At 43.8% G+C, this 23,978-nt stretch overlaps 2 protein-coding genes across 2 annotated transcripts in view; one reads left to right on the top strand and one right to left on the bottom strand.

The window, feature by feature from the left end:
• cftr (CF transmembrane conductance regulator) overlaps positions 1 to 3,039 on the bottom strand; it is a 101,809-nt gene extending 98,770 nt beyond the window's left edge. Inside the window, exon 1 of the mRNA XM_083764175.1 lies at positions 3,030 to 3,039. The gene's annotated coding sequence lies outside the window, so the exon portion shown is untranslated. The remainder of the gene's footprint in view (positions 1 to 3,029) is intronic.
• The window catches only part of asz1 (ankyrin repeat, SAM and basic leucine zipper domain containing 1), a gene marked incomplete at both ends in the record, with an annotated part of 48,779 nt that extends 25,914 nt beyond the window's left edge, over positions 1 to 22,865 (top strand). The window contains 5 exons of the mRNA XM_083764153.1: positions 622 to 678; positions 1,790 to 1,902; positions 6,605 to 6,710; positions 7,900 to 8,013; positions 22,695 to 22,865. Coding sequence (XP_083620279.1) covers positions 622 to 678; positions 1,790 to 1,902; positions 6,605 to 6,710; positions 7,900 to 8,013; positions 22,695 to 22,865 — 561 coding nt within the window. The remainder of the gene's footprint in view (positions 1 to 621; positions 679 to 1,789; positions 1,903 to 6,604; positions 6,711 to 7,899; positions 8,014 to 22,694) is intronic.
• Between the last annotated feature and the right edge of the window lie 1,113 nt (positions 22,866 to 23,978).

Below are 23,978 nucleotides of genomic sequence, written 5' to 3'. Positions count from 1 at the left end.
TAATATCCACTTGCAGCCCTGTTGTCTTCATTATATAAGCATTTTAAGGCTTACATTTTTTTTGCGGCTCCAGATAGATTTTGAATTAGTTTTTTTGGTTGAAAATGGCTCATTCAACATCTTGGGTTGCCGACCCCTGGTTTAAATGGTTATAGACACGTGGATGGGTGACTTGTCTATACAGTACGAGCTACTGAACAATCCCAGACATACTACACTGCACAGCTGCATCGTCCTCACGCCACCGTGACAATGACACGCACGTGCACAGAAACACAACAGGCATAGTTTACATATCTGATGCAGCGGCTCGTAGTGGACTCAGTGTGGCTGCCCGGGGGATCGAGGCGAATTAAAACACGGGTCGGCTGAGAGTCTGTAAAGCAGCGTGTGTGTGATTGATGAAGGTTGGGCTGCATGGCGGGCCGAGGACAGACTCTGAGGTTCTCATGCAGGTACAGCTGTCTCGGGTGCACGGGTCGGGAATAAGCAGCAGGAGTTTTGATTTGGTAAATGCTGAGTGATGTTTTCTCTCTCCGTCTCTCTCTCTCTCTCCCCTTTTTGCATGCAATTGCGTACAAACCCATGCACGCACGCACGCACGCATACACAAACATGCAGGATAATGACATCACCTGGGGCCACCTGCTGACCATGGAGAAGGACGACCTGCAAAAGGTAGGGGGTGACTGGTCTGTCTGTCTGCTGTCTCCCTCTCCACCCGGCTCCACAGTGACCCTGAAAGGATAGAGGCAGCTGCTTTAAGTTAAGATAGTTCACCTGAAATAGCTTTGTGTCTCAGTACCTGTGGCAAAGATACATTGGCTATAGCAAAAGATGTTCGGGGATAAGAGCTAAGGCACTGATTAATTCTAGTCTATTTTATTAGTTAATTTATATGTTTAGATAAACATAAATTAACTTTAAGTTATGGCAGATCATTTTCTTTGGGTAATGTTTGTTCCAACAATGAAATAAAAAAAATCACAGCTTCACGGCTGCTCATTTAGAGGACAACTTTAGTTCATGTTTTAGGTTGTTATTAGAGAAAGTAAAAGATGAGTCTTAATTTTTTTTCATTTGCTGCTTTCTTTCATTTTAGGGATTTTAGCTCTTTTTGACAGGGGGGCGGGGGCATTCGAGCATGGGGTTTATGTATTTTTTTACAACATTTTATGGTGATTTAATTTTGTATTATTTACTATAGTCCTAATAAACCCCAGGAAATTACATCTGACCACAAAAGATCACAGGATCTATTGAATGTGAAGGTAGCCTACTGGGGGAAGGCTTACACTGTGTGTATAGGCTCAATATGTCAGTTTGTCACATTCAATAGATCCTGTGATCTTTTGTGGTCAGATGTAATTTCTTGGGGTTTATTAGGACTATAGTAAATAATAATAAAAAATATATTTTAAATTGTTGTCATGTAAAAATGATTTAATCCTGTCGCAATGACTGATTTTACACTTGCTGAAAACAGCAGGCCCGCCAAAATACATTTTGGGCGACTAAATCAAATCAATCAACAACAAGATTTAGTCGACTAAAATCCTATATTTAGTTGACTAAAACTAGACCGGCACTAAAACATTCCAGGTGGCTATAAAGTGACTGAAACTAAATTAAAACTATTCAAGAGACTATGACAAAAACTAAAACAATCAAAATTTGCTGTCAAAATCAACACTGCTTCAGTATTGGGGTGCGTGTGTGTGTGTGTGTGTGTGTGTGTGCGCGCGCATGTGTGTGTGCGTGTGTGTCTGTGCGTGCGTGCGTATGTCAGCTTGGAATCACAGACCCAGAGGACCAGCAGAAGGTGCTGAACGCCGTGCGGGACATGCAACTGGACAGCGTGGACATGGAGACCCTCAACCAGCTCCAGAACATAGACAGAGGGTAGGAAACCTCCCAACATCGCAGTGCATTTTATCCAAACCATGAGAGCTCCGGAGATTTCCAGTTATTCCGCTTTTTAGTCGGCCTGTATAAACTTATAAAGGGAGGTGAACGGCAGAGTGGTTGCGCAATCCGTTCTAGGATCGCTAAAGAAGGAAAGGCCAATAATAAAGCTTATCAGACGGAACTCAGTGGCCTTGTGGTTAGAGTGTTCGCCCTAAGACCGGGAGGTCGGGGTTCGATCCCTGGCCGGGTCATACCAAAGACTGTAAAAATGGGACCCAGTGCTTCCCTGCTTGACACTCAGCATCAATGGTTGGATTGGGGGTAAGTCCCTGCGGCATACTAGCGTCATGTCCAGGGGGTGTACTTGTACATCAAGCTGCCTCACGCTACAGAAACAGGAGATAGGCTCCTGCCCCATGGGCCTCATGGCTACAGAAACAGGAGATAGGCTCCTGCCCCATGGGCCTCATGGCTACAGAAACAGGAGATAGGCTCCTGCCCCATGGGCCTCATGGCTACAGAAACAGGAGATAGGCTCCTGCCCCATGGGCCTCATGGCTACAGAAACAGGAGATAGGCTCCTGCCCCATGGGCCTCATTGCTACAGAAACAGGAGATAGGCTCCTGCCCCATGGGCCTCATGGCTACAGAAACAGGAGATAGGCTCCTGCCCCATGGGCCTCATGGCTACAGAAACAGGAGATAGGCTCCTGCCCCATGGGCCTCATGGCTACAGAAACAGGAGATAGGCTCCTGCCCCATGGGCATCATGGCTACAGAAACAGGAGATAGGCTCCTGCCCCATGGGCCTCATGGCTCGGCAAGGCTACTTACTTACTTACTGACGGAACTGTCTCTGTCGTGACTCGTGTGTCTGTCGAGCGCCGAAAATAACAGATCTACAAGCTCAAAGTGTCTAGGATCTGACGCGTTGTGAGATCGTAGACTGGCAATTTTTTGCACGTGGCTGGCTGGCTGTCATACGGCAAAGTGTGAATCAGTCTTATATAAAAGAGGTTTTCATCTCGTCGCAAACCTTTTTGGTCTGAACTAAGACTGTGAGGAGAGGATTGTAACGGTGGTTAAATTCTCACCCTGCTTAACCCATTTCAGGTGAGAACCCGTTTTGGTGTTAGCATTACGTTATGCTTTAGCCATTTAAAAATAGCAGATCTACAAGCTCGTAGCGCGCCACTCGGTGGCGCGCTACGATCTTGTAGATCTGCTATTTTTGAAAAATCGAAGAACAACTGACAGGAACGTAGCTTCTTCAGATAACTGTAATTTTCAAACAGACATTTTTAGAATCTGATCTCAGGTCAGAATGGCTTAAAGCTAGAGCTAAAGTTTTGAGTGTATTAGAGAACATCTCTAAAACACTTGTCAGCCACACACCTGAACCGCGTGCGCCGCATCCCCCCCCCCCCCCCCCCCCCCCTAAACTCCCATATCGCTCCGTCTATCCTCCCCCACTGGAAGTCATTCATCAGGCCTGGAAGCAAAGCGGCCAAGCATTCCGCTGCACCCCCTCCCCTCCGCCACCCCACCCGCCGCCCCACAGCCATAAGCTGGGGCCTAATGGTTTAAGTGGAGCCCTAAATGATTTGTATGGTGAGAGATGATGGAGCAGCGCTGTGAGCGATGGAAAGGCCGGCAGCAGAGGCCAAACATAGCCGTCCCACCTAGGCTCGTCACTTCATGAATCCTCCCCGAGACAGGACCCTCTTGTTGTCCAAGTCCAAGGGTTTTACACTGTCCCCTGCATAAGGGGGGGGGGGGGGGTTGTGACTTGGTCCCCTGAAATGATGCCGGATGTCACCAGAACTCATATTTCATTGTAGATTTTTTGTCCTGTATACATTGTCATACGATGAATGGCGAAAATAGCCTATCTACAAATCTACACAGGTCACAGCGTGCTGTCCTGACTTGGGTATAGAGATCTGCTATTTATGAAAAATGTTGAATATTATAATCCCAATTCCCAAAACACTACGAGCCATGTCGGAGGTGAGTATGTTCAGTTTTTAGCCTGCGACTGTCGACTGAACCTGTTTAAAAGGAGTTACCTTACTTGCACATCAGTGAGGGTTGTTAGTATGGATGACTCTCCCCAGGTCACTCTGCTCCTCCTAATCATGGCTTAGGAAAGCCACCCCTCCCACTAGAGCTATATGCTGCAGTACAGAATGTAATGACTGGCACATTTCTTCCGTGGACCGTGTACTGTACGGGTAACTGTACTGTAAGTGAAGGGGAACTGTCTGTCCTATTGGTCTGTGAGTGCTCTAGACAGAAGCTCTATATAACAGTGTCTGACCCAGAAGGGCCCAGAGGGTCAAACAAATCTGCTTCTTCTTTTTTTCTGCCAAGCGACACTAGTCTTGACCCGCTTCGGTGCTGGGTTTTTGTTGGTTGAATTCCCAGCCTTTTCAATTCAGCCTATTTCATGGGAATTAAAGTGTGTCGTTAGCCAGCATCCAGCTCAACACCCTGGACCAGGGGAAACTTTGGCGATGGAGAGGGCCACTATATTTCTACACTCACTCCAGAGGGCCACTATATTTCTACACTCACTCCAGAGGGCCACTATATTTCTACACTCACTCCAGAGGGCCACTATATTTCTACACTCACTCCAGAGGGCCACTATATTTCTACACTCACTCCAGAGGGCCACTATATTTCTACACTCACTCCAGAGGGCCATTATATTTCTACACTCACTCCAGAGGGCCACTATATTTCTACACTCACTCCAGAGGGCCACTATATTTCCACACTCACTCCAGAGGGCCACTATATTTCCACACTCACTCCAGAGGGCCACTATATTTCCACACTCACTCCAGAGGGCCACTATATTTCTACACTCACTCCAGAGGGCCACTATATTTCCACACTCACTCCAGAGGGCCACTATATTTCCACACTCACTCCAGAGGGCCACTATATATATATATATATATATATTTAATACTACTCATTAAAGGACCACTTCACCACTTTTCAACCTATCTTCATATAATAGGTCCTCACTAATAATCATGATAAAATGGCACGATTTTTTTCTACCCAGTCTGTGTCTCATAGGAGGGCTGTGGGCAGTTTAGAAACCGTCTTCCAACCATCTTTTAAACACGATTCTTTTACAAAAATGTTTAGATTTTCATTATCGTGAGAACGATGGCTTCCATTTTCGCATTGCAACTTTTCAGGACTAAAAAGACTGCAGTTTCTATTAGCTTGTATTCCCCATCGATGATGTCACTGGAAGACGGTTTCTGAACTGCCCACTGCCCTCCTATGAGACACAGACAGAGTAGAAAGAAATTGCGCCATTTCTTTCATGATTATTAGTGAGGACCTTTCAACCTATGGAGATAGGTTGAAAAGTGGTGAAGTGGTCCTTTAAGTGCCGCATTAAGTCAAGGTAGGGGCCACATCAGGGGCCCGTCAGTTGCCCATATATGGCCTGGACCACCACCACCTCAGGACTGATCCTGCACCGGCCGACGTTCCCACGCAGTGCATTCCGTAGCCGTCCCGTGTAGCGGCGGTCTCCACACACACATCTTCTCTTTGCTCGCTCACGGAGCGGAGGCGCTCCCCCCGAGGCGCTCCCCCGGAGCTCTACGCGCTCCCTCCCCTGCCAACGAGGGCCTATCATCACTCCCCGCATCCCCCCCCCCACCCCACCCCCCTAGATAAACTAACAAGCCAAGCGAGGGGAGGAGAGGGGGAACGGCAGGTTGACTGACACTGTTTACGCGCCACATTCTGACAGAGTGCGAGGAGGAGCACTGCGGCTGGCTGTGCCGCGGTCCCCCCCCCCCCTGGCCCAGGGAAATGTACCATTAAGATAAGACGCATCAATACACCTCCCCGGAGGACCACAAGAGGAGAATGGGGAGGTGGGAGCGGGTGATGTATATGAAGAGCTAATCATTTAAGAGTGATGCATTCTGAAAAAAGCTCTGGAGGGGGTGTGGGGTTAGTGCGGACGGTCTGGCCGCGGCGGGGCAGCCACCTGCTCCGTGTTGTGGGGCGTTTAGGCCCAAGGAAGTGTGGAGAGCGTGGAAGGGACTCTGGGAACACACCATGCTATCAATCTGTCTGCCCCGTCGCACTGGGACGTGATCTACGGCCCTTTGTCTTGTAGACGTGGACGAGCACCGTCCTTTAACGGGCAGATTCTGGTGCTGCTGTGGCTCCTTGTGTACAGTATGTAAGCAAGATCGAGAGCGAAGAGAGGTGTATCTGTGTGAGAGAGTGACACTCGAGAGCGGTTGGTATGTCAGAGACCGAGAGAGTGACATTCGAAAGCCGTTTGTGTGTCAGAGACCGAGAGAGTGCAAAGCTGTAGAGTCGAGTGAAAAGACAGTAACCCGGTGAAAAGGGGGGGGGGGGGTGTCTACGCAAGAAGGTGACAAAGAATGAAAAGACGTTTGACTGTGTGTGTGTGTGTGTGTGTGTGTGTGTGTGTGTGTGTGTGTGTGTGTGTGTGTGTGTGTGTGTGTGCCAAACAACTTGCCAAATACTTTTTTGTTTGGGCTGTTATAGGCAGTTTGTCTGTGTGGAGAAGGAGGTGCCATGGGTATCCTTGAGTGAACATGAACTGTCGACCCTGTTATATTTGTTTCCTTGTTGTAATTTGTGGATTCAAATAAAGAACTAAAATGTGTGTGTGTTTTAGGAATGAGGAGCTGTATAACTTCCTGATCAGCCTGAAGCAGCAGTGTTGCTACCTGACAGAAACCATACAGGACGTCATCAACCGCTTCCCTCGACGAACCTCTGAGGTATGCTGTGTCTGTCTGGCTGTCTGGCTGCCATGTCGCTCTGTACACCTGTCTGTCTGTCTGTCGCTCTGTACACCTGTCTGTCTGGTTGCCATGTCGCTCTGTACACCTGTCTGTCTGTCTGGTTGCCATGTCGCTCTGTACACCTGTCTGTCTGTCTGGTTGCCATGTCGCTCTGTACACCTGTCTGTCTGTCTGGTTGCCATGTCGCTCTGTACACCTGTCTGTCTGGTTGCCATGTCGCTCTGTACACCTGTCTGTCTGTCTGGCCGCCATGTCGCTCTGTACACCTGTCTGTCTGTCTGTTGCCATGTCGCTCTGTACACCTGTCTGTCTGTCTGTTGCCATGTCGCTCTGTACACCTGTCTGTCTGTTGCCATGTCGTTCTGTACACCTGTCCGTCTGTCTGTTGCCATGTCGCTCTGTACACCTGTCCGTCTGTCTGTTGCCATGTCGCTCTGTACACCTGTCCGTCTGTCTGTTGCCATGTCGTTCTGTACACCTGTCCGTCTGTCTGTTGCCATGTCGCTCTGTACACCTGTCCGTCTGTCTGGCCGCTATGTCGCTCTATACACCTGTCTGTCCATGGGCCGGAAGGAAGGAGGAAGGAAAGGAAGGAGGAAAAATATTGAATGCGTCCGATCATGTCCTAGGCGATCTGTGACTATTAATTGAATACGTCCAAACACGCCCTTTTTAATGAGTTAATGTACCACATAGGCTCTAATGCCTGACGACAGCGCCCCTGGTTCGATTCGCGGCATTCAGCTCAGAACTGACCCCAAACCCTTTAGTTTAAAAACCAGTGGTTTAAACTGACCACCATAAGTAACTGAGATGCTAGGGTGAACTGGTTTAAACTGACCACCATAAGTAACTGAGATGCTAGGGTGAACTGGTTTAAACTGACCACCATAAGTAACTGAGATGCTAGGGTGAACTGGTTTAAACTGACCACCATAAGTAACTGAGATGCTAGGGTGAACTGGTTTAAACTGACCACCATAAGTAACTGAGATGCTAGGGTGAACTGGTTTAAACTGACCACCATAAGTAACTGAGATGCTAGGGTGAACTGGTTTAAACTGACCACCATAAGTAACTGAGATGCTAGGGTGAACTGGTTTAAACTGACCACCATGAACTGCCATAATGTGATGGATTGAGTTGTGTTTCTGTCTCCATGTAGCTGGTTCTGTCCCTGGACCCAAAGAAGGAAGCCCAGTCCATCTGCAACGACCTGGTCGGACAGATTGGAGACCTGCAAAAAGAGGTCATCTGCCTTCGCAACTTGATGCGCCAGGTCAGCTTCCACAACGTGCCTTGTACACACACACATTTACACTAGGCATGTAACCATATATCGTATATCGATATTAATCCCGACGATATGAAATGAGAGTCACTTTCAGTAGTAGAGCACTGTAGAGGGGAGCTGTGTGTGTCTGTGACTGTGCCCAGGTGATGATGGTCGTTGATGCTCATCAAGGAAGGCAATTATGTTTCTGCACTGTCAAAAGTAATGCTACTTCTTTTGCAAAGTAGTTAAATAAAAAATGTGAAAAAAGCTGGGGGGGGGGGGGGGGGAGATAAATTATATATTTTCGTTACATGCCTAATTTACACACAAGCTGGTAAAGTGCATGTCGATTACATACATATACCTGCATAATGAATTAGGTGTTCGACATCTTCATGTGTTCAAGCTGGTTTGCCAAACAAACAAGATGTGTTGCGTGCACACTATAGTGTGTTTGTGTGTATTCAGAGGAGCCCCTAAACATGTATTATGTGTGCACCTGTGTGTGTATTTCAAGAGGAGAGAGTGGTTGGTGACGGGGCAGAGTCCTCACAGCTCATCACTCAGCGCTGCTGTGACACTGGCCTGTCAGAGCACAATTTACAATTTAGGCATTTAGCAGACGCTCTTAATCCAGAGCGACTTACATTAAGCAAGAACAAAAAGCATGGGAATACATCACATAAAAAGCATTCATCATGAAACATGCGTAAGCTAAGAACGTAACAGTGGAATAACTATATAATGAAACTATACATATATACTATACTATGCTATACATATGTACTATGACGTGCTATGACTACATACAATGCAATTATAGTGCTGTCTACATAACATGCTATAAGTCTGTATCAAAACTAAGTCTACAGAAATGCTATCTAAGAGGGTAGGGTAAGTGCGATGGGCCATGAAAAGGTGGGTTTTCAGACTACGGCGGAAGATTGGGAGTGATGCTGCAGTTCTGACTGCACAGACACTATGAGGGGGTTGGGGATGAAGAAAGGCCTGGGAGGATGTTAAAAAAAAAGAAAATGTGGCGCAAATCTTTGAATATAATATATATTCTTAACGAGCAAACGCTTTTAACTCAAATCTTTGCTTCTTGGGGGTCCCTGGAACAACATATTTTCAGATGGGGCCGGCGGCCAAATACATAGAATTCTAAGGGTCCTTGACATGAAATAGTTTGAGAACCACTGACATAGAAACATAGGGTTTTTCAGAAAACTGTCCAGGATTTAGAAGACATTTGTAGAATCGTTCCCAGGTCAAAATGGGTTAAGCTTGCACTTGACTAAAACGGCACAAGCTAAAGTGCCGAATTGTTACAGCGAGAGCGAGCTACCATCACAGCCTCGCTGTCGCTATCGCTACCATCACAGCCTCGCTGTCGCTATCGCTACCATCACTGCCTCGCTGTCGCTATCGCTACCATCACTGCCTCGCTGTCGCTATATCGCTACCATCACAGCCTCGCTATCGCTAACATCACTGCCTCGCTGTCGCTACCATCACAGCCTCGCTATCGCTACCATCACTGCCTCGCTGTCGCTATATCGCTACCATCACAGCCTCGCTATCGCTATCGCTACCATCACTGCCTCGCTATCGCTAACATCACTGCCTCGCTGTCGCTATCGCTACCATCACTGCCTCGCTGTCGCTATCGCTACCATCAATGCCTCGCTATCGCTACCGCTACCATCACTGCCTCGCTATCGCTACCATCACTGCCTCGCTATCGCTATCGCTACCATCACTGCCTCGCTATCGCTAACATCACTGCCTCGCTGTCGCTACCATCACAGCCTCGCTATCGCTATCGCTAACATCACTGCCTCGCTATCATCACTGCCTCGCTGTCGCTATCGCTACCATCACTGCCTCGCTGTCGCTACCATCACAGCCTCGCTATCGCTATCGCTAACATCACTGCCTCGCTATCGCTACCATCACTGCCTCGCTGTCGCTATCGCTAACATCACTGCCTCACTATCGCTATCGCTAACATCACCGCCTCGCTATCGCTACCGCTACCATCACAGCCTCGCTATCGCTATCGCTAACATCACTGCCTCGCTATCATCACTGCCTCGCTATCGCTAACATCACTGCCTCGCTATCGCTACCGCTACCATCACTGCCTCGCTATCGCTACCGCTACCATCACAGCCTCGCTATCGCTATCGCTACCATCACTGCCTCGCTATCGCTACCATCACTGCCTCGCTGTCGCCTCAGAAATAAATGGCCAAAGCTCGGCGTGATGGTTTGGTTGAACTCTTGGCTGCGGAGTTTATCCGGGAGAGACGGAACCAAAACATAGAGCGGGGAAATGGTGATCTTCAACGGTTTCACACATACTGTACAGCAGGGGTACTCAACTGGCGGACCGCGGTCCGCGACCGGACCGCGGACCACCTCTTTGCGGACCAGTTATTAAGTTATTAAGTTAATAATATAAATAACATCAGATGGTATACATTTCTCATGTGAAATTGCTGCAAAGGCCCCCAAAATGTCCCCCAAGGGCCCCCAAAATTCTGGCGCGCGCTACGCGCGCACAGTGTGGCCTGCCAGGGCGTATAACTCCCGGCCTGATTTGGAGTTCCACTCCGGGCCTGCACTCTGCACCCCATTATTGGTTGGGTGGAAGTGGATCTGATTTGTATAAGCTTGGCTTGACCATACTAAACGGGCATAGAGCCCCGCTCTCCGATGGACGCCGCGCATGGGACCGGACCTCTGTCTTATTTGTGGACCTTCATCATTTCTAGTTGAGGACCCCTGCTGTACAGTATAATGTACACATACTGTACAGTAATGGCCAGCAGCAGCACATGACGTGTTCTCAGCCAAATCCCAACAGGTCTACCATGTTCATGTATTTAGGCCTGACGTCGAAATAAAAAAAAAATCTAAATCATGAATTTTCGGAAAGATTTGAGGCACATTTTAACGATTTAAAAAGAAATAGCAGACCTACAAGTTCATAGCGCTTGTAGATCTGCTATTTTTCAATAGCTAAATTACAACATAATGTTTAAAACACCAAAAGGGGTTCCCGCCCAAAATGGGTTAACCTTAGTGTTGCAACCAAAAAAAAAGTCTTTGTGAACAAATAAGGCTACGATGACTTCCTTATCAAACCTGAGTAATGCCCAGGTGATCATTTCTGATGTGGAATGTTCAGCAGATTTGTTGGATACATTCCTGACATTTCACTGGGGTATAAGACGGTATTATTTGTGTAAAATAAAATGCAAAGCTGAGCTGTTTGTGACAGAAGTCATTGTAACAATTGTCTAGCCTATAGTGTTGTGTCTAGAATACTTAATAGAATAATAAATAGATGGGTAATACTGTAAGCACTGTTCTTCCGTAGATCAGCATACCTTGCTGGAGAACCCGATGATACGATATGAGAGAGAATCAGTCATTTGCCCGACTATGATGATATAGACTGTGTCAGGCTGCAAACGATAACGCAGCTGCAGTGAACTTTACCAAATGTTGTGAGCTTAGTGTTTTGTGGTGGTTTCCCTGGGAAACTACATCAACTATCAAAGAACCTGCTGCTGGCCATCTAGCTATAGCCTCCAGAAAAGGGCCAGGTGATTCATTTCAACTCATTGTTGTTAATTATTTTGTAGTATTTAAATGTTGACATGGGTCTCGGAACAACAACATATATACACACTAATGATGAAACTGTGGGCTGGTGCTATAGGTGTTGGGAGGAGGCAGCAGTGTATAGAATTAGACTTCATAAATCATGGGCTCACTGCTATCTTACCTGCCACTATCGTAATAGCATGGGGATGCTTTAGCACAGTGGTTTTCAACCAGTGGTCCTTGAGGGGGGTTCCAGGTGGTCCCCAGCTAAATGATGGAGAGTTGGAAACCAAATGGACCGTTATACGGTAGATCTTTAACTATTGAGTGTAAAACCAAATGGACCCGTTTCATTTTACAAGAAGTCTACACAATTAGAGAATGTAGAATAATTGTTATTTTGAGCAACATTAACCATAACAATATATTCATTCGAAACATGTTGGTCCATTTTTTTATGATCTTTGCCATGCCATACAAATAAAGGCCTTTTTCCCTTGACTGGAACAGAGTGCCTAATAATAACTTGGGGTTGTTGTGATCCCTGCAGGGCAGGCCATCTGATCCATGCATTCAATGAAACATACAGTAATAATATCAGGGATGTTTATGCTTTATGCTGGTCTGGACTAGCCTGTCTGTCACTACTGTACTGTACTGTACTGTACCACAAGACTTCACTGGTCTGAAATACTCGTATTACGACTGGAATGATGGAACAGAAGAACGTGAGGCATGTTGTTACTCTGTGAAACAGAAGGGTTATGCAACATGCAGTATACAGCCTCTGAAGCCACAGCCAGGGGGTTGAACGCAAGCCCTTGATTGTGGTACACGTCAGGGACGTGCACACATAGACATCAAAAAGGGGGCTTCGGCCCCGGCCCTTTTACCAGTCTGTAAAACAACTGCCCTCTCCAGACCACGAATGAGTTAATGCATGTACCACATAGGCTCTAATGCCTGACGGCAGCGCCCCTGGTTCGATTCCCGGGGGTGACGTGGCGTGGCATTCAGCTCAGAACTGACCCCAAACCCTTTAGTTTCAACCAGTGGTTTTCAACCGGCGTTCCGGGACCCGTTCTTTATCGCCTGAGAGCGTAAAATGAAGTGCTGTACACAGTAATGTGTTACCCGAGACCAGATTCTACAAAATGTCTTCTAAATCCTGATAGTTCTTTTTAAACGTGTATTAGTGATGTTCAAACTTTATCATGTCGAGGTACATGGCCGCTGATCTGAAAATATGTTGTTCCAGGCACTTCCCCATGTTAAAAAACGTTCGCTGTGAAAGAATATATATTCAAAGATTTGCACACATTTTCACGATTTTTGAAAAATAGCAGATCTACAAGCTCGGTGACACAGCATGCATTCCATGTCTTAATGGGATAAGTCTTTAGAGTTTAACTGTGTGAGAAACTAACTCGTATTTGGATCATGTTTTGTTTTCACAGAGTAATTTGTGAGGAAAATGGAGAGATGTTGGGATGTGAAAGAAAATTTGCTTTAACTACCAAGTTTGAGACCCCCAGATCGGGAGGCATGTATGGAAAATGACAATGAATGTTAACGTCCGGGAATAATAGTGTAATGTGTTTTTCTGTAGTCGGGTAGCGGTGAACTAACTGTAAGTCTGGGTGACTCAGTGTCGGTCTGGTGAATCACAGTGACCCAACATGCCTTCACTGCATTTGGCAAGATCAATTGGTTACAAATTACAATATACCCACTATTACCCCAGCCTTTTCACATCTAGTGGAAATGTTGCAATTCATCTCATGTGAAAAACGGGCACTGATCTTGTTGTGTATACCGGAGGTTTTGGTTTTCGAATTTTCACGGCAAGCTTCCTAGTCACGTAGCCTCGGCCGGGAGGCGAACCCGGGACCTCTAGTTCCTTTGGGACGTACGTTATCAGTTGGCTAAAGAGCCATGGCCCGATACGCAAGCAGCAACGCAGCACAGAGTGCAGCAACGCAGACGTGTGGCGACGTCCTATGTACGGAATTGGTTAAAGGGTAAGACCACTCTTTTAGAGGTTTGGGTTGTTTTCTTACCTTATTATGAGCAAACTAGTCCATTCCATGAGTTATTTCGTTCCATTTTGGTGTTTATTAGCAATTTAAGAAATAAAAATAGTCGCTCATTGACTTCCATTGTAACGGGGAAACGGCTCTCAAAGTCACTCTTTTTTGCACATGAACCAACGCAACAAAAGCTGATTCTGACAGTTTATGACATCAGGAAAACTCATGTGGTTTTATTTTCGTCTTTTAAGATAGATTTATAAAGTTACTATTTTAGTCGGAGATAGACTGAAGCAGTACTACGGCGTTCCCAACACTCGCAGGGACACCTTGCGAGGTTTTGTTTGTAAACAAAGTCTCCACACTGATTGAGATGCACCCAGCTGCAGACTGAGATGCACCCAGCTGCAGACTCGCAGCCTCGCAGACACAAACACTTCTTCTAAAGTGTCTTCTCTAAACTGCCTCCCCCTGGCCAGCCGGGGCGCCTGATGGAGGGGAAAGGAACTGGTTGGAATAACGTGTTCCTTCCACGCGCTACGCCCAACCAGGGAAACTGTCAGGTGTAAAGGAGCAACTTGGACACTCAGGCATGATAGTACTGCGACAATGGCCCCCAGAAGTCGGCATACCCCTACCGGAGTTAGGACCAAACACAACATAGTTTTTCCTCATCTCTAAGGCCTCCCATACATGAAATGGATTCTTGTATAAAAATATTTTACTGCAAAAGTGGTGAAATTGTTATTTAAAGTTATACACCTCAAACTAAAAATAAAGCCTGTCCGTCTGGTGGCTGAGGCACTTAAAGGCATGTAGATTCACAATGGAAGCTCTGAGAGGTTCAAAACTTGGCATACTTGAAGCCAGAACATACCTCTACATTCTAGAAAAGACTGAATGTCAATATCTGAATGTCAATATGAGATATAGTCATTTGAACACATACTTACAGTAGGCGGAATTGTACATCTATGTAGATGTCTTCTCTACTTTGAAGTGACTCTGGAATGGATTGTCATAGCAACACATATGATGGCTTGTAGGAAAGGTGAGGTTCTACTGAATCCAGCAATACCAATTGTGTAAATGTAGCTTGCATAATCGTGGAGTTATGCCACAAAACATATATGGTGTCCCAAACGGGGGGAAATAAAACTAATGAAATCTACAGTATTAGTATTAGTTTTATTTTTTCTTCACTTATCAAGGGTGGGAAAACATAAACAAATCACTTGAGTAGAAGTCCCTAAAATGTATGAAATGTCTCAAACTTGAGAAATGAGAAATTGTGAACAAATAGATGCCGCTTCAATAGAGAAATATGCAAGCCTAGATTGGAACTACTAACTATTATTATGTTGCAGCACATGACCTGGATGTTCCCTCATCAAGCTCAAATCTCAATATTATCCCCATAAATATAAATAATCAAGTTATTCATTTCTGTTATTTGAGTTATTTGGTTACAGTCAAGTTATACTACAGTATTTGGCTCCACTTGCATCTTATTGCCTACAGTATGTGGCTTTCTTCATAAAATGACAGGTAAAATAATTTCACATATTTTGGAATGTGAAAAGATGAGATGAACCTTGTCAAATCAAGTAGCTATTTAGCTGACTGGAGTGGAGAGTGACCTAGCATTTAGTTCTCTTTAGTGTAACAGAGCCTACTGCCTGTCCAGTAGTCTACACCAGTGTTGTTTTCGTCAGGACTGACGATAACGTAAATGACGACGTCAACGCCCCTTTTTCCAGGACTAAGACGGACTAAAACGAACGACCCTAAAATATTTCGGGACAAGACTGACGCTGACGAGCTAAATACCGTAGCTCTGTTTGATGACGATGACGAGACGTGTGTGTGTTATTGTTGACAAGACGAGGCTACACGAAAATGTTAGTGGATTTTGACGAACAAAGTTTTAAATGCATGAAAATGTTCCGCCAATAATGTCACTGCACTCGCCGCTATCCTCCTCTCCAGTCTCCTTTCCTAGTTGGTCACGCCCATCTGCATGCATGCACACACACGCACGCGCACACACACACACACACACACACACACACACACACACACACCGTCCCATTTCGACTCTGCTGTGTGCGTGTCCTCTTCAGACCACCACCAGACTGGGGGAAGCCGGCACCGCTATGATCACTTTGCTTGTCCCCGTGGATTGGAAATATGATTTAAAAGGCTATCCGATGATAGCGTGGATTACAGCACAGTTGTGTGCAATTATTCAATAAAGAATTCACATATCACCGCACCTCGTCAAGCCTCCAGTGTCGGCTCAATGCGAAACATGTTGCACCGAGCCTAGCCTGGAAGCTAACGTCAATCAACAACAGTAGCTCTGGTCCATAGTGTAGTTAGGACTCATGAGTTCTATGGTACTTAATTTGATCCTTTCCCCTCACTCACACCCGCGGAAGCTGTGCAGGCAGCCCCTCGTTTTTAACATAAAAAAGATGTGAAAGCCTACTTTCCTCCTTCTAACACTATGGATCAGAGCTAACGTTATTCCAACTCCCAGTAGCAGTTCAAGTACCCGACCAGATGACATGGTTTCTAACTAAACGGTTATGGCCAAATAAAATGTAAAATCTACTATGGCTGTTACTGTATGTCCACGGAAGAAACACAGAGGTGTTTTCTTATGGTCATGTCACATATTTGCTGCACCAATTGAAGCCCCCCCCCCCCAAACCCTGTAGGATGCATTCCCCAAAACTCTCAGAGACATGCCCCCACCATCCAAACCTTCAATATTACTTTCCCCAGCTATTTATTTTTTATATACTTAGTGTTTTTCCTTTAATAAAGTTGTTTTTGATTCATGTCCCCCTTGTAAAGCATTTTTGGGTACTCAGAAAAGCTGTATATAAATTAATTTTGAGATATTATTACTACAAAAACAATGTTTATTGCTTAAACTTATGTATTCACTATTCATTGATTCACTAGTATACCAAAATCCATTAAAAAAATGGCTCTCTCACAGTTCTTGGGTCAAATAATGATATGCGATTAAAATGTGATTAATCGAGATTAACTACAAAGCCTCTGATTCATTAGATTAATTTTTTTTAATCGAGTCCCAGCTCTAATTAATACCTGTATGCTATAGACATTTTATTTAAAGACTTTTTATTTTTTGACAAACTGGACTAAAACCTTTTACTAAAATGACTAAAACTGACTAAAACCCTCAGGAGTTTCCGTCGACTAAAACTATCAAGGATAGAAATGACTAAGACTGACTAAGACTAATTAAGCATTTTTTCAAATGACTAAGACTGACTAAGACTAATTAAGCATTTTTCCAAAAGACTAAGACTGACTAAATCTAAAAAATGCCTGCCAAAAACAACACTGGTCTACACTGACAATAGCAGAACCCTGCCCTGACACTATTTCACCAGAATGGAAAATAGACTTAATTAGTATCACTTGTAATATGGTTACTGCACATATACTATAGCCTAAAAATAGCGCGCGCAATGCACAACATAGATACTGTACAAATTCTGAAGTGTCTTTAAAATTTTACCAAAATGGAATATTGGATCCAAATCTTTGTATCATCTTTGCTAAACAGTTGGAAAAAGGCACGAAACAAGACCCATAATGTATAAAGCCCACGGCAGAAGACCTTCAACACATACTAACTGTTGTTCAACAGAGAGATGATGTTCATAAAACCCTGGCAAACCCAAATTCAATATACTCTCCTCTCCTCATCATATACTGTATCATGTTGAGAAAACTACTCCAGTAAGACCAGAGTGAGAGCATGCCGTCTCGTCAAGAAGACTGAATAGGGTACAACATTGTTGAATAGGATACAACACTGTTTAACATACAAATATATTGTTTCATTTGTGGGAAGGCCAGCACAATTGATTGATTGATTGATGGATTTAAAAGTTTCTTAGACATAAATGTAAAAACAGCAACAGAGTACAGTCATACAATCAGTCCAAAAGGGATAGCACAAAAAAGTCCTTGCGGTCTTGTGCAATCAGTTCATAGACAAAACCAGGACTACTGGTCAGAGTACCAGAGACAGGGCCTTCACATGGTCACTGGTCAGAGTACCAGAGACAGGGCCTTCACATGGTCACTGGTCAGAGTACCAGAGACAGGGCCTTCACATGGTCACTGGTCAGAGTACCAGAGACAGGGCCTTCACATGGTCACTGGTCAGAGTACCAGAGACAGGGCCTTCACATGGTCACTGGTCAGAGTACCAGAGACAGGGCCTTCACATGGTCACTGGTCAGAGTACCAGAGACAGGGCCTTCACATGCAGCATCAGAAAGATTGATGAAGTTGTACATCGGCTGCTCTCGTACCCAGATCTCTTTGCATATGATGACAAATATCATAAATGCTACCTAAAACACTAAATATCTAAACGAAATATAGCAGCTATAAAACAAAGAATTAGAACAGCAGACCAGTATCTATGTCAAAGCTTTTATTAATCTCACTGAAGTAGTTAACATATTTATTTAAATAAATGAAAGTGATGACAAGTCATCACTTTCAATAAATAAGAGTTATGACATACTGAAGACACTGGTCCATGGTTTTCTTCATCGATATATCTGCAGGTCTATGTAGTAGTTCTGGATTTTCTTGGAGATTTGCATCTTCTCTCATTGTGCCCATTTCCCATGGGCACACTTTTAGAGCATGCAACATCAGACTTTCCATGTTCTACAAATTATAATGCTGTATGTTTCCAGGGTTTGTATTTAGACAATATCATCTTCTTCCTCAGAGTTAGTGTCTTCAGTATGTCATCATAACAGTCAAGGAGTTTATATACCGTAAATGGAAATTGGTGCATTTACAGTATATAGAGCTTTTATCCAAAGCACTTTACATAGATTGTGCATTACATTCACACATTCAGTCACACACCGATGGCAGAGGAAACCATACAAGACACCGACCTGCACATCGGGATCAATTAGGGGTTCAGAGTCTAACTCTGGGGGAGCCCTGGATCGAACTGAGAATATGGTATGATACAGTACTACCGGTATATTGTTAGTTCACACTGAAATTTGTCTTGCGAACCTCACGGTTCTCCATCCAACCGCTCTATTGGCCACTCTATCCCTGAGGCACTGCCGCCTCTGCATATTACCGGTATTATACTGTATATTGTATATTTGTCATCATACACAAAGAGATCTGGGTACGAGAGGAGCAGATGATGTACAACTTCATCAACCTTTCTGATGCTGCATGAAGGACCTTAAGTCTCTGGTACACATACCAGTACCAGCCATAATGGCTGTCAGATGTTCTGGTCTTGTACTGGCCTTCACACAAATGAAACAATCTCTTTGTATGTTAAACAATGTTGTATCAACCCTATTCAGTCTTCTTGATGAGACTGCTGCAGGCATGCTCTCACTCAACATTTGCAACTTGCTCGCTGCAGCATATTGTCTGTATATAGAGCCACGGTTTTATGAACATCATCATCTCTCTGTTGAGCAACATTTAGTAAGATCATTTTAATTTTGAGTATCTGCCGATAACGATTTTTCCCCATCTGAAAATTATATTTTTATGCAACTCCTCCAATATCACAATAGTACAATATCCCAAATCACGGACAATATACAGTCTAATATCATGATATGGATATCATATTGATACTAGGGATGTCCCAATCACATTTTTGTGCTCCTGATCTGATAATTTAAAAATGTCATGATCGGCCCCGATTTCCGATACACTTCACATTATAAGATCACATAAGATGCACATAGGTGGAGCCAAATACTGTAGTATAAATTGACTGTAACCAAATAACTCAAATAACAGAAATTAATAACTTGATCATTTATATTTATGAGGATAATATTGAGATTTGAGCTTGATGAGGGAACAGGCTTTCGCCTTTGCTGCCCCAACCCTGTGGAATGCCCTCCCTAAGGCACTCAGAGATGCCCCTACCCTTCAAACCTTCAAATCCACCCTCAAAACCCACCTCTTCAATATTGCCTTCCCTAGCTAACCCTTTTCACTGTCTTTTAATGTTCTTTAGCTTTTAGTGTTATTTTTCCTTTTTCTATTAAAGTTGTTTTTACTTTGTTGTTACCTCTGTAAAGCCCCCCCATGTAAAGCATCTTTGGGTACTCAGAAAAGCGCTGAGATATTATTATTATTAAAGTTTGAGATATTATATTATTATTATTTAACATCCAGGTCATGTGCTGCAACATAATAATAGTTAGAACTTAGTAGTTCCACTTCCACTGTAGGCTTGCATATTTCTCTATTGAAGCGGCATCTAGCGAAATTTTCTAATTTCTCAAGTTTGAGACATTTCATACATTTTAGGGACTTCTACTCAAGTGATTTGTTTATGTTTTCCCACCCTTGATAATGATAAGTGAAGAAAAAATAAAACTAATGTGATACTGTAGATTTCATTAGTTTTATTTCCCCCCGTTTGGGACACCATATATGTTTTGTGGCATAACTCCACGATTATGCAAGCTACATTTACACAATTGGTATTGCTGGATTCAGTAGAACCTCACCTTTCCTACAAGCCATCATATGTGTTGCTATGACAATCCATTCCAGAGTCACTTCAAAGTAGAGAAGACATCTACATAGATGTACAATTCCGCCTACTGTAAGTATGTGTTCAAATGACTATATCTCATATTGACATTCAGATATTGACATTCAGTATTTTATAGAATGTAGAGGTATGTTCTGGCTTCAAGTATGCCAAGTTTTGAACCTCTCAGAGCTTCCATTGTGAATCTACATGCCTTTAAGTGCCTCAACCACCAGACGGACAGGCTTTATTTTTAGTTTGAGGTGTATAACTTTAAATAACAATTTCACCACTTTTGCAGTAAAATATTTTTATACAAGAATCCATTTCATGTATGGGAGGCCTTAGAGATGAGGAAAAACTATGTTGTGTTTGGTCCTAACTCCGGTAGGGGTATCTCGAAAACTAAAGCACTTTTTGACTGTTTGTTGCAGGACTATGAAGGAAGCATGAGTTCAAGTCCGTTGCTCTCCCCTTGTCCCCCATATATGGGGACTAGGTTGGTGGAGGGTGTGTAGAGCCCAGGATCACATTAGATGATTGACACGGGTGAAAAATGGGTTACAAAATCGTGGGATACAAATGATAAAATTAAGTGTCTTCTATAAGTGTCTCCCTCAAACACGTCCATTGTGTATGTTTTTAGTAACAAGCGGACGACATCAAATCCATTTGTTTACATCCCCGTCGTGGCTCAGCGGCATTCCAATAATACGCTTCAGGAGTGGTGTACAGTTTGGTCCAAATCAGATTTTTACTCAACACGAACAGCAGTGATTCGGTCGGCGTAGGCATACCTAGCGGATCTTCTTTCTACACAAACAAGACCATTTATTTTTATTAAAAATAAAACCGCATGAGTTTTCCTGATGTCATAAACTGTCAGAATCAGCTTTTGTAGCGTTGGTTTATGTGCTAAAAGAGTGACTTTGAGAGCTGTTTTCCCTGTTACAATCAAATCAAATCAATTTCATTTGTATAGCACATTTAAAAATGACTCATCGTACCGAAAATGCTTCACAGGTCAGAGAAAACATTACGATACAGTGCAATACAATACACCAGTGTAAAGGTCAGAGATGTAGGAGGGGGGCCAGTCCATTCAGTGCTTTGTATGTGAAGAGAAGGGTTTTGAATTGAATTCTGAACCGGACCGGCAGCCAGTGGAGAGAGGCAAGGACAGGGGTGATATGGTCTCGCCTCCTGGTGCCAGTCAGGAGTCTGGCAGCCGGGTTTTGCACCAGTTGGAGACGGGATAGGGATGACTGGGAAATTCCGGTGTAGAGGGAGTTACAATAATCTAGACGGGATGATATGAGTGCATGGATGACATTTTCGAGGTCGTGTGTGTGGAGATAAATCAATTTGGCGATAGAGATAGAAGAATAAAACTGGTTTTGACTATGGTGTTAATTTGTTTGTCGAATTTAAAGGGGGAATCTAAATCACAATGGAAGTCAGTGAGACAGAGTGGCTGTTTTAAATTTCTTAAATTACTAATAAACAACACAACGGAGCGAAATAACTCATGGAATGGACTAGTTTGCTCATAATAAGGTAAAACAACCCACACCTCTAAAAAAGTGGTCTTACCCTTTAAGTGTATAAGATATTAGACTGAGTATGCTCAAATGAAGGTCCAGAGTGATTTTAACTCTAGTGTGTTTGTGTTCAAATGAAGGTCCAGAGTGATTTTAACTCTAGTGTGTTTGTGCTCAAATGAAGGTCCAGAGTGATTTTAACTCTAGTGTGTTTGTGCTCAAATGAAGGTCCAGAGTGATTTTAACTCTAGTGTGTTTGTGCTCAAATGAAGGTCCAGAGTGATTTTAACTCTAGTGTGTTTGTGTTCAAATGAAGGTCCAGAGTGATTTTAACTCTAGTGTGTTTGTGCTCAAATGAAGGTCCAGAGTGATTTTAACTCTAGTGTGTTTGTGCTCAAATGAAGGTCCAGAGTGATTTTAACTCTAGTGTGTTTGTGCTCAAATGAAGGTCCAGAGTGATTTTAACTCGTGTGTTTGTGTTCAAATGAAGGTCCAGAGTGATTTTAACTCTAGTGTGTTTGTGTTCAAATGAAGGTCCAGAGTGATTTTAACTCTAGTGTGTTTGTGCTCAAATGAAGGTCCAGAGTGATTTTAACTCGTGTGTTTGTGCTCAAATGAAGGTCCAGAGTGATTTTAACTCTAGTGTGTTTGTGTTCAAATGAAGGTCCAGAGTGATTTTAACTCTAGTGTGTTTGTGCTCAAATGAAGGTCCAGAGTGATTTTAACTCTAGTGTGTTTGTGTTCAAATGAAGGTCCAGAGTGATTTTAACTCTAGTGTGTTTGTGTTCAAATGAAGGTCCAGAGTGATTTTAACTCTAGTGTGTTTGTGCTCAAATGAAGGTCCAGAGTGATTTTAACTATAGTGTGTCTCCATGCATGTGACCGTCCCAGATGGACCAGGACGGAGGCTCCTGTCGGCTTCCTCAGCCTGGTTTCCATGGCGACTGGAGGAGGAGGCGAGCGGGGCTCCTGGCGAGAGGCGCCGTAGTGAGCGCACTCTGTGCTGCTGGCGTATTCTTCCTCCTGTCAGGAGCGGCCAAGGGCAACAGCACTGTTCTGTAGGTGGTGAAGAATGCCAAATTAAAAAAGGGGTATCTTTGAAAAAACAAAGCAAAGGTTCCGCAGTCAGACACTCGCCAAAATGTTGCCCTTCATTAGGTCGACGTTTCAGTCGCTTAGACCTGATGAAGGTCTTCTAAAGGCCTATTCATAGTCTGGATTTCCGGTGGTGAGCTGACCACCGGAGCTGAAATAACGTTGAGCGGTGGTGAGTAAAAACAGAGAAGGGCTGGAGCGGTGGCGGTGGTTTGCTCTTCACCGCGGCTCGTGACGTCATGTTGTAGTTCGGTGGTCACCCCACCACCGAAAATCCAGACTATGTATGAGCCTTTAGCGACCGAAACGTCGACCTAATAAAGGGCAACATTTTGGCGAGTGTCTGATGGTGTGCGGGACGTTTTCTTTGTTTTTCAAAAGATACCCTTTTTGATATATTATGCTCTTTTGCCCTGCACCTGTCACTATAGCCTTCTGAGGTGTGCATCAGCCTTTTGTTAAAAGAATGCCAAATTATACCAGCTATACATGCTGGTCAATTCTGTTTGTTTTTGTTATCTAAATGGCTGAAATATTCCGTCGGCTCATCCATAAAAAGTACCTCAAGCTTTTATTTTATTTTTAATTAGTTTTTACTACAAATAGTAAGTCGTTTTCAAACATTGACCTTTTTTTTTTCTTTCATGAAGACTGTTAATTTTGTTGTCTATGGTACTAACCTTTGTCTTATCTTGCTGACAAGTTTGTTATCTCGTTTATGTTACAAGACTGTTCCGATAGTACTAATAAGTATTGTGAGGCTTTGGGACCAAACATTGCAAACATAATTTGTTTAAATATGTTTCTGAGTTCCGCTGTTATTATTGTTGTTTTTTTAAGTTACTTCATTTTGTCAAAATTAAAGAAAATCCATTATTTTCTGATTTTGTGTGTTTTTTGACCACTATAGAATGGCCCAATCAAATTGATATACATATGCCACCTCTAATATTTAATATCCCTAACATGTAGTCCTAATGCTAAATCTATAATGATTGATATGCGTACATATTTCTTTTTTACAGCTCAAGCAAATGCAGCTCAACAATTAAAACCTGAATTCATTGCATTATGGAAAAT

Source organism: Protomyctophum parallelum, assembly GCF_964188405.1.
Source record: "Protomyctophum parallelum genome assembly, chromosome: 4".
Taxonomy (NCBI): domain Eukaryota; kingdom Metazoa; phylum Chordata; class Actinopteri; order Myctophiformes; family Myctophidae; genus Protomyctophum; species Protomyctophum parallelum.
The sequence above is the reverse complement of the archived record's forward strand: the minus strand, read 5'-3'. Positions and strand labels throughout refer to the sequence as shown.